Source organism: Ooceraea biroi, chromosome 2, assembly GCF_003672135.1.
Source record: "Ooceraea biroi isolate clonal line C1 chromosome 2, Obir_v5.4, whole genome shotgun sequence".
In the NCBI taxonomy this organism is placed as follows: Eukaryota; Metazoa; Arthropoda; class Insecta; order Hymenoptera; family Formicidae; genus Ooceraea; species Ooceraea biroi.
This window is the reverse complement of record NC_039507.1, coordinates 11434770-11452675: the sequence shown is the minus strand read 5'-3', so window position 1 is coordinate 11452675 and position 17906 is coordinate 11434770. Positions and strand designations below refer to the sequence as shown.

The 17906-nt window shown below is 38.0% G+C and overlaps 1 protein-coding gene across 1 annotated transcript; it reads right to left on the bottom strand.

Annotated features, from left to right (window-relative positions):
- Positions 1–15362: 15362 nt before the first annotated feature.
- Positions 15363–17541, bottom strand: LOC113563670 (UDP-glucuronosyltransferase 2B11-like). The gene is made up of 2 exons (XM_026975609.1): positions 16240–17541; positions 15363–15668 (listed from the first exon to the last, which is right to left on the bottom strand). The coding sequence occupies exons 1-2, from the start codon at positions 16301–16303 to the stop codon at positions 15436–15438; spliced, it is 297 nt and encodes a 98-aa protein (XP_026831410.1). The 5' UTR covers positions 16304–17541; the 3' UTR covers positions 15363–15435.
- Positions 17542–17906: the final 365 nt, after the last annotated feature.

Below are 17906 nucleotides of genomic sequence, written 5' to 3'. Positions count from 1 at the left end.
CAGATTAGCTTTCCGAAATCGATCCATTAATAGGTTGAATAACTCTGCATGCTCCTTCAATGTTCTTGCGTAGATAACTATGTCGTCTATGTATGCAAATATGCCCTTGCCTAATAAGTCAGCTACCAAGTCTATTCGTTGAAACGTTGAGGGTGCGTTTTTTAGTCCAAATGGCATCCTCAAAAACTCATAATGTCCAAAAGGGGTTGTAAACGCCGTCTTATGTCTGTCTGCGGGGTCCACCTCTATTTGATGAAACCCTGAGGATAATCACACACTGTAAAATATTTTGCTCCTCCCAGCTGGTCCAGAATCTCGACTATGTTTGGTATCGGATACACATCTCCTATAGACTTTTCAGTTAAAGGCGAAAATCGAGCCCATTCTCCATTTTTATTTCCTTTTGAATCTTCTTTTTTGGGTACTATCCAAACAGGTGTGTTGTATGGTGATTGCGAATTCTTTATTATGCCTCCAGCCAGCAATTCTTCTACTTGTCGGTTTATTTCCTCTTTATGAACTTGCGGGAACCTATATGATCGAGTGTTTATAGGACGATCATCTGTTGTTGGATCTGATGACGTAAGATGTTTGTTGCGGTCAGCTGCTCTCCAGGTATATGAACCGTCCTGACCGGTGGCAATAAGGTTTATGACACCTGTCCCTTTCTTCTCCATTTAAATGATCCAGACGCAATAATTCCATAATTTCAGTTAGCCTTTTATTTTCTTCTTCTTTCGTTATTTTATAACATTGTTGTGTATCTGCTATCATTTCGTCACTGGATTCATCCTCTGTATTCTTTATTTCTTCATTTTTATGTTTAGGCTTTCTTTTTCGCATGATTGTATTCATCATTACCCTTGATCTCATTGTGATGAAGTAATTACCCCGAAAGTGGGTTTGGTAACTTTCTTTTGATTATTTTGAATAATTTTCCATTAGGTTCATTGGATTTCTTTTCCTTATTTCTTTCTTTATCCCATCTTTGGGAGTTCCGTATTATTTAAGGAGATTTTATTCTTTTCTTCCTTTGCAGTAACGAGAAGAGATGAGATTGGTTACTTCCCTCATTGGAGCAGGAACTTTGGAATGAAGGACGATTTTCCTCAATTATTCCTGTATTATAAATTTCTTTTGGAGAGGTTTGGTAACTTCCCCCCCGGAAAATTTTAAGTATTCATCGGAAGAACTTCCTTTCTTTTCGATTTCCTTTTTTTCACATTCTTCTTTCTTATTTTCATCTTCCTCCTTGTTTTCATTTAATTCTTTATTTTCGTTTATTTCTTTATTTCATTTATTTCCTTATTTTTATTTATTTCCTTATTTTCATTGGTTTCTTTATTTTTATTCAATTCTTCGTTTTCATTTAATTCTTTATCATCTTTTATTATTTTACCTCCGTTATTCATTATTTCTTCTTTTATATCTTCAAAAGGAGACGCAGTGTCTGACGAGGTTTGGTAACTTCCCACATCGCACTCGACTGGAGAGGAATACTGGAACGAGGGATGGTCCTCAATTATTCCTAAAATGGTCGATTCATTTGGAGGGGTTTGGTAACTTCCCCCTCCGGAAATTTGGAAGTATTCATCATTTCTTCTTTTTCTTCGATTCTCTGCTTGTCCTTTCCTTCTTCATTCTTGTTATCCTTTTGATCCTTACCTAGGTCCATTCCTTATTTCCTGGTGAGTAATTGTCCAGGAATTCGTTTAATGGTTTTAATTGTAAAATTGGCACACGGATTTCCATTTCTTCATCCAACGTGCTTACAATAGGTAAATATGCTTTGCCGTTAATGTTTTCTACAATGGTATCGCCCAAATAAATTCCCTGTGTCACTTTTAGTTTTGGCAAATAACCTACTTTAGTTTCCGGATTTTTCAATCGTATATAAAACAGGATTCCGATCTAGGAGGCACGACAATGGTTTCCGGTGAAAAGAATGGTATTTTACATCAGATATGTCTAAATACTCTTGCGCGTAATCAATTTTAGAAGCTGTTTGCTTGAAAAAGTCATTCCCTAATTTTCCGGCTTGAGATATCGGGAAATCATCTGACACAATGTGAAATATAACGGGTTGATTAAACAAGAGCAGTGTAATTTCCCCGAGGGTATACACAGGATAATTGTTAATACCATTCAATCTTAAAATGTTATTGTAATTAACATTAATTCCGGTTGAGATAAAATTTTCTTTAATTACATTAGGACCAGATCCCGTATCTAACATAAAAGTTATTTCCGCGTGAGTATTATTGATATCGATTCGAATAGTAGGTAAATGATTATGCTTATCAAAGTTCACGGTCACCGATCGTGCCTTATGTTTTTTAATTGGATTTCTGAGATGTCGACGGGCGTGAAACTTGTTCGGTCCTTTGTTGTCACCCGTTCTCAGGGACCGTTGCTGTTTCCCTGAGAATTACATTTCTTCTATTATTACTTTCGATTCGCAACTGACAATTTTCAAGTAAATACCCCTGTGCTTTACAGTATCGGCAAAAAGGGCTTTCCTTTTGAGGTACTTTCATTCGGCAATCTTGGCATTATGTCGTAATTGTTGCAAAGTTGGCACGTAGTACCCGATTTGTTTGAACCTTATTTTTCCAGCAATTATTAGCTGAGTGACCAGGTTTTTCGCACCATTGACAAATTACCGAAATTCTCTTACTGTTATCTTGATTTGATCTATATGATTTAGCACTATGACCAATTTTTGAGCATATCTGACATGCTACTTGAGTCACGTTTACGGCAGCTCGTGATTGCGGATCACGAATCGACATTTATCGGCACTATGCCCTCTCTTTCTGCAAATTTGACAAATTAAAATCTCATTGCCCAGATCTGATTTATATTGAATGTTTTTCCTGCAATTACTAGCTGTATGTCCTTTCTTATGGCAAATCTGACAATTTTGACTAACGTTCCGTGAAGTTTTTTGACTCAAATTATTGTTTGATCGTTGTCGTAAGTCTGTCATAGCATGCAGTTCTTTTTCTATTCTTAAAGCGTCTGTTATTGTGGCTTGAACATCTAGATTTCTAGCGATTCTTTGTTCTATTTCCGGTTTAATCCTCTAATAAAACATTTTGCCATATCCTTTTCCAATGAAACTTTAATGTTAGTCTGTTGTGGATTGCAGTGCTGCGATATGCCTCAATTTGTTTCCCAAAAACTTTACTCTGTTGGCATATTGACCACATCTTCCTCATTTTCTGATATATATTCCTAATCCTTTTGTAACTGATAAGCATCGTCTATTCGAAAAGATCCCAATGAAATTGCTTTTCTAAGTGATTTCAGCTTACCTGAATCTGAAGTTCTTTAAAAAAAGAACTCTACAAAACTAATGATATTAACACATTGCGCCAACTAAAATGGGTATTTATGCAAACCAGAAAATCTATTACTTTTTATATTACTCTTTGGCCGATATTAATTGTTGATTCTTATTTAAAACCATGTTAACTGCAAAAAATTCTTTCAAAACAGAACTCTACAAAACTAATGCTAATGCGGCTCTGTGATTGGTTTTAACATCTTATGATTGTTTTTAAGACGGTCTTAAAGATTTTATTTGAAAAAAATAAACGATATAATAATATTAAGCAGATATTTTTATACGAATAAATATTTTAATACATATAAATATGTCAATACAAATAAGTGTTTTTTGAAAATACTTGGCGCTGCTAAACCGAATAAAAAATTCTTTGTATTTAAATGTACAAATGTAGTTAATTACTTATTCTTCTTCTTCTAATGTTGTTCTGCACACGTGTGCAGACACACACATTCACAAGAAGAAGAAGAGAATAAGATAATTAACATATTGTCTTAAATACTAAGAGAATTTTTTATTCGGTTTAGCAGCGCCAAGTATTTTCAAAAAACACTTATTTGTATTGACATATATTTATATGTATTAAAATATTTATTCGTATAAAAATATCTGCTTAATATTATTATATCGTTTATTTTTTTCAAATAAAATCTTTAAGACCGTCTTAAAAACAATCATAAGATGTTAAAACCAATCACAGAGCCGCATTAGCATTAGTTTTGTAGAGTTCTTTTTGAAAGAATTTTTTGCAGTTAACATGTTTTAAATAAGAATCAACAATTAATATCGCCAAAGAGTAATATAAAAAGTAATAGATTTTCTGGTTTGCATAAATACCCATTTAGTTGGCGCAATGTGTTAATATCATTAGTTTTGTAAGTTCTTTTTTTAAAGAACTTCGGGTTTGAAAGATATCATTAGTTTTGTAGAGTTCTTTTTGAAATCACAATTTACGAAAATTGTTAGAACTCACATAGTGGGTGAAGCACGCAGAACAATACAGGGTCAAGAGTTTGATACCGTAGCTAAATTAACGAAATATTTAAAACAAATTTATGGATCTTCGAAAAATGCTTATCAGTTACAAGGGAATTAGGAAATATATATCAGAAAAATGAGGAAGATGTGGTCACATATGCCAATAGAGTAAAGTTTTGGAGAAACAAATATTAGAGGCATATCGCAGCACTAGCAATCCACAGACAGATCCTAACATTAAAGTTTCATTGGAAAAGGATATGGCAAAATGTTTTATTAGAGGATTAAAACCGGAAATAGAACAAAGAATCGCTAGAAATCTAGATGTTCAAGCCACAATAACAGACGCTTTAAGAATAGAAAAGAACTGCATGCTATGACAGACTTACGACAACGATCAAACAATAATTTGAGTCAAAAAAACTTCACGGAACGTTAGTCAAAATTGTCAGATTTGCCATAAGAAAGGACATACAGCTAGTAATTGCAGGAAAAACATTCAATATAAATCAGATCTGGGCAATGAGATTTTAATTTGTCAAATTTGCAGAAAGAGAGGGCATAGTGCCGATAAATGTCGATTCCGTGATCCGCAATCACGAGCTGCCGTAAACGTGACTCAAGTAGCATGTCAGATATGCTCAAAAATTGGTCATAGTGCTAAATCATATAGATCAAATCAAGATAACAGTAAGAGAATTTCGGTAATTTGTCAATGGTGCGAAAAACCTGTCACTCAGCTAATAATTGCTGGAAAAAATAAGGTTCAAACAAATCGGGTACTACGTGCCAACTTTGCAACAATTACGAACATAATGCCAAAGATTGCCGAATGAAAGTACCTCAAAAGGAAAGCCCTTTTTGCCGATACTGTAAAGCACAGGGGTATTTACTTGAAAATTGTCAGTTGCGAATCGAAAGTAATAATAGAAGAAATCGTAATTCTCAGGGAAACAGCAACGGTCCCCTGAGAACGGGTGCACAACAAAGGACCGAACAAGTTTCACGCCCGTCGACATCTCAGAAATCCAATTAAAAAAACATTAAGGCACGATCGGTGACCGTGAACTTTGATAAGCATAATCATTTACCTACTATTCGAATCGATATCAATAATACTCACGCGGAAATAACTTTTATGTTAGATACGGGATCTGGTCCTAATGTAATTAAAGAAAATTTTATCTCAACCGGAATTAATGTTAATTACAATAACATTTTAAGATTGAATGGTATTAACAATTATCCTGTGTATACCCTCGGGGAAATTACACTGCTCTTGTTTAATCAACCCGTTATATTTCACATTGTGTCAGATGATTTCCCGATATCTCAAGCCGGAAAATTAGGGAATGACTTTTTCAAGCAAACAGCTTCTAAAATTGATTACGCGCAAGAGTATTTAGACATATCTGATGTAAAAATACCATTCTTTTCACCGGAAACCATTGTCGTGCCTCCTAGATCGGAATCCCTGTTTTATATACGATTGAAAAATCCGGAAACTAAAGTAGGTTATTTGCCAAAACTAAAAGTGACACAGGGAATTTATTTGGGCGATACCATTGTAGAAAACATTAACGGCAAAGCATATTTACCTATTGTAAGCACGTTGGATGAAGAAATGGAAATCCGTGTGCCAATTTTACAATTAAAACCATTAAACGAATTCCTGGACAATTACTCACCAGGAAATAAAGGAATGGACCTAGGTAAGGATCAAAAGGATAACAAGAATGAAGAAGGAAAGGACAAGCAGAGAATCGAAGAAAAAGAAGAAACTGATGAATACTTCCAAATTTCCGGAGGGGGAAGTTACCAAACCCCTCCAAATGAATCGACCATTTTAGGAATAATTGAGGACCATCCCTCGTTCCAGTATTCCTCTCCAGTCGAATGCGATGTGGGAAGTTACCAAACCTCGTCAGACACTGCGTCTCCTTTTGAAGATATAAAAGAAGAAATAATGAATAACGGAGGTAAAATAATAAAGATGATAAAGAATTAAATGAAAACGAAGAATTGAATAAAAATAAAGAAACCAATGAAATAAGGAAATAAATAAAAATAAGGAAATAAATGAAAATAAAGAAATAAACGAAAATAAAGAATTAAATGAAAACAAGGAGGAAGATGAAAATAAGAAAGAAGAATGTGAAAAAAAGGAAATCGAAAGAAAGGAAGTTCTTCCGATGAATACTTAAAATTTTCCGGGGGGAAGTTACCAAACCTCTCCAAAAGAAATTTATAATACAGGAATAATTGAGGAAAACCGTCCTTCATTCCAAAGTTCCTGCTCCGATGAGGAAGTAACCCAATCTCATCTCTTCTCGTTACTGCAAAGGAAGAAAAGAATAAAATCTCCTTAAATAATACGGAACTCCCCAAAGATGGGATAAAGAAAGAAAATAAGGAAAAGAAATCCAATGAACCTAATGGAAAATTATTCAAAAATAATCAAAAGAAAGTTACCAAACCCACTTTCGGGGTAATTACTTCATCACAAATGAGATCAAGGGTAATGATGAATACAATCATGCGAAAAAGAAAGCCTAAACATAAAAATGAAGAAATAAAGAATACAGAGGATGAATCCAGTGACGAAATGATAGCAGATACACAACAATGTTATAAAATAACGAAAGAAGAAGAAAATAAAAGGCTAACTGAAATTATGGAATTATTGCGTCTGGATCATTTAAATGGAGAAGAAAGGGACAGGTGTCATAAACCTTATTGCCACCGGTCAGGACCGGTTCATATACCTGGAGAGCAGCTGACCGCAACAAACATCTTACGTCATCAGATCCCAACAACAGATGATCGTCCTATAAACACTCGATCATATAGGTTCCCGCAAGTTCATAAAGAGGAAATAAACCGACAAGTAGAAGAATTGCTGGCTGGAGGCATAATAAAGAATTCGCAATCACCATACAACACACCTGTTTGGATAGTACCCAAAAAAGAAGATTCAAAAGGAAATAAAAAATGGAGAATGGCGCTCGATTTTCGCCTTTTAACTGAAAAGTCTATAGGAGATGTGTATCCGATACCAAACATAGTCGAGATTCTGGACCAGCTGGGAGGAGCAAAATATTTTACAGTGTGTGATTTATCCTCAGGGTTTCATCAATAGAGGTGGACCCCGCAGACAGACATAAGACGGCGTTTACAACCCCTTTTGGACATTATGAGTTTTTGAGGATGCCATTTGGACTAAAAACGCACCCTCAACGTTTCAACGAATAGACTTGGTAGCTGACTTATTAGGCAAGGGCATATTTGCATACATAGACGACATAGTTATCTACGCAAGAACATTGAAGGAGCATGCAGAGTTATTCAACCTATTAATGGATCGATTTCGGAAAGCTAATCTGAAATTGCAACCGGACAAGTGTGAATTTCTGAAAACCGAAGTAACTTACCTGGGTCACGTAATTAGCAAGGATGGTGTTAAACCAGATCTGAAGAAATTAGATGCAGTACGACATTTTCCCAGACCCAAAACTCCGAAAAATATTAAACAATTCTTAAAATTAGCTGGTTATTATCGACGCTTTATACCGAACTTTTCAAAATTAGCCAAACCATTGACAAATTTGCTGAAAAAACGATACTCGCTTCGAGTGGACCGGAAGTCAGGAAGAATCATTTGAAACATTAAAAGAGAAATTGTGCGAAGAACCAGTGCTGCAATACCCAGATTTTATGAAACCTTTCATTTTAACTACCGACGCCTCAGGTACCGCTATAGGCGGCATACTGTCACAAGGATCGACCGATAGCCTACGCTTCACGCGTTCTAACAGATAGCGAAGTCAAGTACGATACTTATGAAAAGGAAGCTTTAGCTATAGTATATTGCGTGAAACATTTCCGACCTTATTTATATGGACGAAAGTTTACAATAGTTACTGATCATAAACCTCTAATGTGGTTCAAGAATGCACAAAATGCTAACATGCGAATACTCAGATGGAGATTGAAATTAGCTGAATACGATTATGAAGTAGTCTACAAGGAGGGCAAAACTAACGTAAATGCTGATGCATTATCCAGAAACCCCGTCCATTATGAAGAAAATGATTGTAAAATAATCAGGGATAGGGTTTATAACCCCAATCGTCCAGAAGACGCAGAGGCAATATCTAGATTACTGGAAGAATCCGATGAAGAAGAAGATGATAACTTTGAATTACAATTATCAGATGATGAGAATATCGAGGAATTTCCATCCGAACAAATTGAAGAAGAAACAGAATCAGAAGGACAACAGGTAATAGAGGCAGCGCTAATTCATGATCCGCCCGTAGTAGAAAGAAGACAGATATGCAGTCAAACCGCTAGCCAGTCCCAGGTACAGGAAACTAATGTAACCGCCGATGACGGAAGGAATGATATCGCTAACGAGGATAACGAAAACGGAACTGAAAATGAAGAAGAAGAGAATGAAGAAGAAGAAGAAAATGAAGAAGAAAAAGACGTGGACATGGATCAAAGGCCGGTGAATCAAACAAACAATATCATTGAATCTCGAGACTTACTATTCCTACGAAAGGATAACGTAGCATACTTTGTGGATACAGACGGAAACCCTCTGGACTCTGGCTCACAGAAATTGTTCAAGCGCAATGAACTACTTGGGATAGGAGCCCTTACGCTAGGAAAGGTCAAAGTAATAAAACATAAAAACTACCTCCACATGGTATTACCTGTCACCGAAGGGATGACGGAAGGACCGACAATGATGCTAGATCAAATTATCACTGCCATGGAAGACTTAAAGATAATAATTAACAAACAAAATATACAAACGCTTAGTATTGCAAAAACTGACTATATTAATAACGTACCATGGAACAATGTGAGATCACAACTACAACAGGTCTTCGCAGACGTACAAACGAAAATAATGATCTGTAACGGACTAATTAAATATCCGTCAAGGGATTTGCGGTCAGAGATAATTCGGGAAACACATTGCTTACCCACAGGAGGACATCGAGGCGTCACTAAAACTTACAATAGAATAAAACATAAGTACTACTGGGAAAATTTAAAGGCCGACGTGCAGAAACACATACAACAATGTTTACAATGCCAGTTGAAAAAATTAGTCAGAGTCAAAACTAAACAACCTATGATAATTACTGATACACCGGGTGCCGCTTTCGATAAAGTCGCTAAGGACATTGTAGGTCCGTTGCCGAAAACGGACAGGGGCAATGAATACATATTAACCCTTCAAGATCAATTGACTAAATTCTGCATGGGAATACCGTTACCTGATCAAAGTTCCGCGATTATAGCAGAAGCATTCGTAAACAGATTTATCTGCGTACTAGGGGCACCTAAAGCAATACTGACCGATCAAGGGAGGAATTTTATAAGTGATTTAATGAAGAAGTTAGCGAAAATATTTAAAATTCGGAAATTCCGTACTACCGCGTTCCATCCACAATCGAATGGGTCATTAGAAAGATCACACCACGCCTTAGGCGAATACCTTAAACAATACACTAATGAACAAAACCACTGGGATCGGTGGATTGACCTCGCGATATTTAATTACAATACTAGTGTACACGAAGCTACAAAGCATACTCCGTACGAACTAGTTTTCGGCAAAATAGCACGCATCCCGTCGCATGATTCTTTAACCCCTGACGATAAATTGGCTACTTACGATGAATATTTAGTTAATTTGGTTACGCAACTGTACAATATTCAAGGAATCGCCCGCGAAAATGTTATTCAGGCTAAGAATAGATCTAAGAGATACTATGACCAAGGAATAAATCCACAAGTTTTTAAAGCAGGTGACCAAGTATTTTTATTAAAGGGACCGAAACCAGGAAAATTTGGAGACCAATATACAGATCCACACGAGGTTTTAGAGATATTAAATAAAAACAATGTGAGGATCAGGATAAAAAAGAATAGCCGAATAGTTCATCCTAATCGCCTCAGAAAATCGCACATAAAGCCATAACGAAAAACTAAAAACTAATTGTTTTCTCAAGATTGCAGATGGAACTATTAAACAGAAGCGTTTTAATCATCATAATATTATTGCTATTATGGAACCGCGAGACCTATGGAATTATTGGATACGATTGCGAAGCACCTTCCACGAACATAACTACCATGTCTTTACTTAACATCGAAGAATGTAATATACCTCAAATAACCGTGAACTCCAGCAAGGAGTTTGTGCAGCTGCTCCAGTTGAATGACTTCCAGACCGTACACGTAATTCAGTGCAAGGTGGAAATAGACAGATTAATCCGGAAATGTGGAATGTTCTCCCACACCATGGACGTGCATAATGGAAAATTTGCCTATATAGAAGAAATCAGCGGAGAGGCTTGTCAACGTATGCATCGAGTCGGAGTCGCGCAAATAGCAGGTGTCCTTATAACTGGATTAAAATCGAACGAAACCTCGAGTCGACCGGCTACATTCGCTGGTAATGTAGATTCTACTGGAACCTGTACCGGAGGATCTTACTTTAGACCATTACGGAAGTTGGACCGAGGTTGTAGTAATTGGCACCATAAAAATCACCCTACAGGATTATGACGCAGATGTAAGAGTAAACACTAATCGTGTACAATTAAGATCAGGAGTAATCTGCGAACTAAGCGACACCACATGCACCAACATGGAGGGTGGAAACACATTCTGGGATGCACTACCACATGATTCTTGTAAATTCGCATGTTATAGTCTGTTATACGAAGGCTATGCAGAAAAAATTATTGACAGTATAACCGAACGTTCTCAAACAGTCTACTCTTTAGCTTCGCATGACACCACTTTCGCCCTGGCCACCAGAAGAGAAGAAGTAATCTGCGGACACACACTTATAAGAACGGAACATCCTAAATTGATAATATTTCCAACTAGTCCAGGAGTCGCCTTATTCAAGAGACTAAGGCGAGTTAATAATTTGGATATTTTTGCTTATATGAACTCAAAATTCGTGTATGTCGAAAAACACTATCAGTCATCAAATTAATCAATTATACCGGAATATATTAATTCAACAATGCAGCCTAGAGCGGAAAATGATGCAGAATGCCTTAGCCATAGCCACGCAATCACCTGACATATTTGCATATTATCTGATGAAGGGACCAGGTTATATGGCATTGTTGGCTGGAGAAGTAATTCATATCGTAAAATGCGTACCTGTAGAAGTGAAAATCCTCCGGACGTCGGAATGTTACAATCAGCTGCCAGTCACTCTTAAAAATGAAACGTACTTTTTGACACCACAGACACATGTGTTGCTAAAACAAGGCACACAAATTTCCTGTAACCCGTTGGCACCAACTATGTACCTTTTAGGAGACTCCTGGTACAAATTATCACCACGACCCGTGGACACATTACCACCGGTCATAATGAAGCTACTAACAAAACGAACGTGGAAATATATCAGCCCAGGTTCACTTTCAACCAGCGGTATATACACAGAACAGGACTTGGAAACACTCCGAGATCATATAATGTTCCCAGCGGAGCGGCCAGCAGTCCTTAACACGGTAACAAGAAGCGTAATGGGCCGCCCCTCCACTATACACGGAGGTTCACTCGCAAATCTACTCGATGAAGGTTTCATAGAAAGAATAGCCATCTCAGCCTGGGAGAAATTTTGGAACAAAGTTTTAATTTTCGGTAACGTAAGCGCGGGATGTATCGCGATATATCTGATCATCCGAGCGGCTAAACTTGTACTGGACACCCTTGTGCACGGGTACGCTATCCACACCGTCTATGACTGGTCCGTCTATTTACTTGGAGCCTTATGGGATTCCCTTACCCAACTGTTGCTGCATTTGGGACGGAAAAAACCTGAGGCTGCGCCACCACCTGACGCACCATATCAGGAAATTGGAAAAAACACCGACAATAAAGCCATAAAGCCAACCGCTCCCGAAGTTTCGCACGAGCGTAAACCTACAACATCCAGCATTTACCCCCTTTTGTTTTCTTACCCTCCCAAAAACGAACTCAAGGAGGTTACCTTTTCTTTTGATATCAAAGAATAAGTAATCTATAATTTCAACTTTTCTGTTAAACCTGTTTACTCTATCTACCTGTCTCTTCTATCGAACATGTATAAACGGAACTCTTCAATACACAACCCTTCGGTACACCGTAAAATACATAGATCCACCACCTCATTACACAATTATTGTAGATGTTACGTCCAAACCACGTACCTCTCGCGTAAGAACGCGAGTCGAGCCGACAAAGTTAATTCTAGAAAAAGGTCTACGGCCGAAGCCACTCTTACACTTGTTCTGAATAAAAGTCTGCTCGTTGGCCCTTTTTATGTAAGGGAATCGAATCCCTATTACATGGGATAGGACCTCGTGTGATTAATTGAGGGAAGAAAGGAGTAAATAAATTAAGCTTGAATTAACATACAAAATTAAAAAATGACTTTATTCAAACAGTCAAATGATGATTTGATAAACGCAAATTAAACTCTTAACTCTCGGAATTTATACATAATTGAAACGAAAGGTTATACAAATATAACTATAAAAATTGATACTTAGATTAATTATCAGTTAACTGGGACTCTTCGGCGTCCGCAGTGTACGTTAATGGTGGTGAAAGGATTGATGGTGCATCAGAAGAAAAAGATGGAAGATGTGAAAAGAGTGGAAAATCGGTAGGGGATAAATTCTGACTGGGATGGTCAGCAAAGGCTTCAATATCCTCTAACGGGATAGGAGAAGGAGACCGCGAAATATTATGTGCGGGGGAGTGTTGAGATAATTCATCCAACGGGATAGGTGAATAGGACGGAGATGAAGGTGGAGGGAATATGTCGGAATCCGTCAAGAAGGCCTCTATCTCTTGCAAAAACTTTTCGACCTCCTCATCTAAGGTCACTTCTGGTGTTAATTGCGCAGGGTAGCACTAGATGAGTCAAAGAGTGGCAATGTGTAATTAAAAGGGAAGAAAATAAAACAAAGGAACAGGCAAAAATAAAACTGACAACCAGTCGCAAAGGCACAAAAAAACAAATAAAAATAATCAATTTAAAAAAACTTACCTTTAAAATGTCCAAACCAAATTGACAAATGAATGGAGAGTGGTGAATAGATCAGTGTGCTGCGGCTCCTCCGATTTGAGATGGAACGAGTGGTTGTTCAATTGCACTGACTCTAAGTTTTGAGTGATGACTCTCGATATTTTGAATAATGACTTCACTTAATGTATTGAATTGAAATGGCAACTAGTGCGTCTGATCGTCTTGCAAGAAAACTAAAGAATGCCCCAGGGCGGTTTCTCTGCCCTTTTTGTAAGATAGGACAAATCGTGTAGGAGGAGATTCTTCTAGAACATTCGATGAGAGAAAACGCCCGAAGTTAGGTAACGGGACGACACGTATAGCTGAAATCGAAGGGCCACCTTTGGACCTTGATAAGTGGCCAAGAGCGTGACCATGGTCATGGTGACAAAATGCACGTGTTCACGACCAAGGTGACCCAACAGTCGTGGTGATAAGGTAGATGATGCGCTAACGTTCAGAGTTGCTGCAAGAAATGTTTGTTTAATGATCACGCGACGAGCACATGTACTGCGTGCCTTACGGTTCCCGTAAGGTTCCCGCTTGATATCGTGTGTCGGAAAAAATAAAATTCAATTAAAATTGTGCAACAACCGTGAGTGTCTTGGCTAAATAATGCGTGAGTGATAAGTAACACGCGGTAATTACGAAACGAATGTAACTCTATTATCTATTTCTTACGAAAGCAAGGGACCGTGAAGTCTGGACGTAACATAGAAGTTCCTGCAAACAAAAGTTCCTGCAAGCCATGGAAATCAAAGAAATCAACCCCACCCTCCTGACACGACGCCCCCTCGCTGTCACCATCGTCAGAGTCGACTCTCCGGTTCTGATCTGGGTGCACATAAAAAATGCACAGCAAGACTTCCAGGAAATGATGGAAGACCTCCAGGTGATGATGCAGCGTAGAGGGAGATATTTGGCCTGCTTACCAGAACAAGTGCAGGAGGATCAAATCGTAGCCATCAGGGATGGAAATCGATGGCATCGCGGATGTGTTGCGGCCATAGAAGGAGACCTAGCTCGCGTCACCTTGAAGGATTGGGGACGAAATGTACTCCGCTCGCTTCATGAATGTCATCGCCTGCCGGTTCGTCTGCACGAAGTATCGTGGCAGGCCGTACCCTGCAGTCTCAGCCGTGTGGGGCCAATACAGCCCGCAGATATATGGCGTTTTGACACCAGACAGATGGAAAAGGCATTGGCGGAACACCGGAGCGGATGGATCAAGATACGAAAAGCAGTCGAAGACACCGCCATTGTTGATCTTACTATTGACAACCATCCCGAGGACGGAGCCTATGACTTGAAGGACATACTAATTAGGATGGGGTACATCCAACAGGCTCCTAAAAATTACCAGGTGGGAAGCGTATACCCAGGAATAACCCGAAGACCAAGGGGATGTGCGGCGTAACAGTATGTACTACCATTTTAAGGCGTTTTCAATGCCTATAACATCGATAGCGATAAGTGCGTATAATTATTAATGACTCCGTAAAATTGACAATCAAATACATATTATTATAATCATTTTTAATTCATAATAAATTAAATCATGCATGTGTGAACAGCAGCTTGAGGGACAAAATCGCTTTGCATGTGTATGTGCGAACATACGTACGTGAGTCTGAACCAGAATACGGAAAACGGAACGTCACGATTCTACCGTACGATTATAATATCTCAGGATTGACTGCACCAATCTTATTCAACCTGGTCGCGATCGAAAGCTCGCATTCACATTTTATTATACAAGTGCCGTTAGATTTTTGATTACGGCTTTAATTCCTGAGATATTTTAATCATAAGTTGATATGACCTGTCAAATGGCATGAATTCCAGATAAGCTACTTGGTAGCGCGCGACGTTTATGCAATGAAATTGGTAACACTCGATATTATACAGTGACTCTCATTGTTCGGAACCTTATTTTTGATTATGTACTTGGCGTCGCGACGCTACCGCGTCGCTTGATATATAATATAGTGGATACCAACGATATTCAAATGTTATACCTCTTATTGTAAACTATCTCTTCAAGTGCATTTAATACAGTTTGCGTTGATAATGCTTTAAAGTCCAAACGTAAACCTGCACCTTTCGCTACTAGATTCTCCACATTGTATTTTTGATCCAAGAAGAAAGGCATCCCGATCACTGGCACACCTTTCCAGATGGCTTCCTGCATACTGAGAAGACCGCCATGCGTCCAAATTGCTATTACATTTTTATGATCTAAACAAAAAGTATATCACATAGTAATATACTACAAATCGTTTAATTTACTTTAATGTAATTTAAAGTTTTTAACTTAACGGCTTATTATAAAGTCAAAGTCTGACATGAATTGAAACATTTTTGTTGTTAAGTTTGGATTTTCTTATTATGTTAATGTATTAAATCGATGCGTACGTTCCTGCCAACGGATCGATAAATGGATCCTCAAAAGATGACTCCTTCGATCGTTCGATGTGATATTCGCATGTTGCAGGAAAGATAGGAAAAAAATCACAGAAAGCGATGGAAAATATTTTCATTCCCGCTATAACGATTGTTTCATTCCAATAAAGAAAAATTGCAAAATCAGTAAGAACTTATGCACCGACTTAATAATAGATCTTTTAATTTCCCCACTGATCGAAAAACATACTCAAAACATCGTTTTGAGGAAGCGATTTAACGGTCATGACGTTGTCTGGCATTTTAACTGGTGCATCAATATCTAGTTTCCAAAGTATTCGTTGCTTTAGTTTCGTCAGAGCCAACACGACCACCTTCAGTTTATCTACTCCGACGTATTTTCAATTTACATTTGTTCCTAACGATATTATTATCGCTCCCTTCTCTGCTCCATCAAGGAATTTAGACATACTCAGTAGTGTAACTAGGCCGGATCTGATCCACTTTTGGGGAGGGGGTAAGATAGGTCCTAACTCAGGTCAGTTATGACTCATGCGCGGTCCTAACCCAAGTCGGTTCTGGGTCGGCGGTCCAAACTCGGGGGTGAGGGGGGTATGACGTCACGAAGGGTCTGTTTATGACCCTGCGGCACCTTATCAGTCTTTATTTAAGGGATTATTATTATTTAAGATTATGTTTATGACCCAGCGGCACTTTTCCTATCTATTTTCTAGGAATGAATATTTATAAAAAATTTGTTTAAGCAACCAAGGCCCGGCCGCCATTTGGGCGCCGACACTCGGCTGCTGGAATGCTAGATATATTTTAAGATATCAAACATTCCAGCGGATAAACGAACCACGGGTCTGAAGATTATTACCTATGTTCCCAAAATTAACAACAAATCCCCTCCTCACCAAGTCCCATCTCTCGCAAGGACTCCACCCTCGCCTCTAGCAAACCCTACTCCTGTTTGTTCTCCCATCATCCTAAAATTAGCTTCCAAGATATTTCCAAAACGAGCATTCCGAATTTTGAAGCTTGAGAAAGAAGTTCCGTATAAAGTGCTGAGTGTGAGAGCATTTGAAGAAATGGCACGAGCTCGAATGGATTCCAACTTTGATTCTGATGACAGCGACATGGATATCGATGATATGGAGAACCGGGCCGCCCGCGAACGCCTTTTAATGGACACTGACGAAAGTGACAGTGAGGAAAGCCTGACAGGAGAAGAGAGTGGGTACGTACAATAGTGATGACAGTCACGTAGAAGTCATCCGCAGAGCAGTTCCGGATTACCAAAGAGTGGTCCTTTCCCCACTAACAATCGTATGTGCAACATATTGTTACTATACAACGAACGATAATGCTAGGTCTACATACTTATGCATGTCATGTACGATCAATCCAAGAGAAGTAAACCTAGGATCTACAGTGTATGTTATACGAAAACACGAAGTAGACACCTGAGATGAAATACGCGGTCTCTGGTGCACATCTTGCAGAGCTACACTATATATGATTTTCCCGCGCTACATGTGTCCAATATGCACGCAGTAAAACATTGTACGTTACCCAGTACCGTCATGTAAGTATAATTATTGTAATATTATAATGGTAATAATCATAATATTTATGTTACAGAAGGAATCGTCACCATCAACCAACCTCCACCGTCATAGGTCTCCTCCTCCGAAGATAATTTATAAAAATAAAAAAATATGTTCAAAATATAAATACAAATTTTATAAAAAAATAAAAGAACATTTATATATATAAAAATAACAATTTTATTCTCTACCTTCATCGCCTCTTCCGTTCCTTTGCATGATTTCATAAACTTAATTTTGCGCTGTACTATATTCTTGATCGCGATTTCATACGTATAAAGTTAAATTATTATATTCAACAAAAGTTAGGTTATCGATAACAAAACTTTTCTCTCATTTTTCATATAATCTCCACCCACTCACGCCTCTGACCAATCGCTTTACGCGACGTCTCCCCTCCACCATCCATAAAATTCTAAATTTGCGGTAAACTCCTCCTCTCATGACATTCCCCTAATGTAAA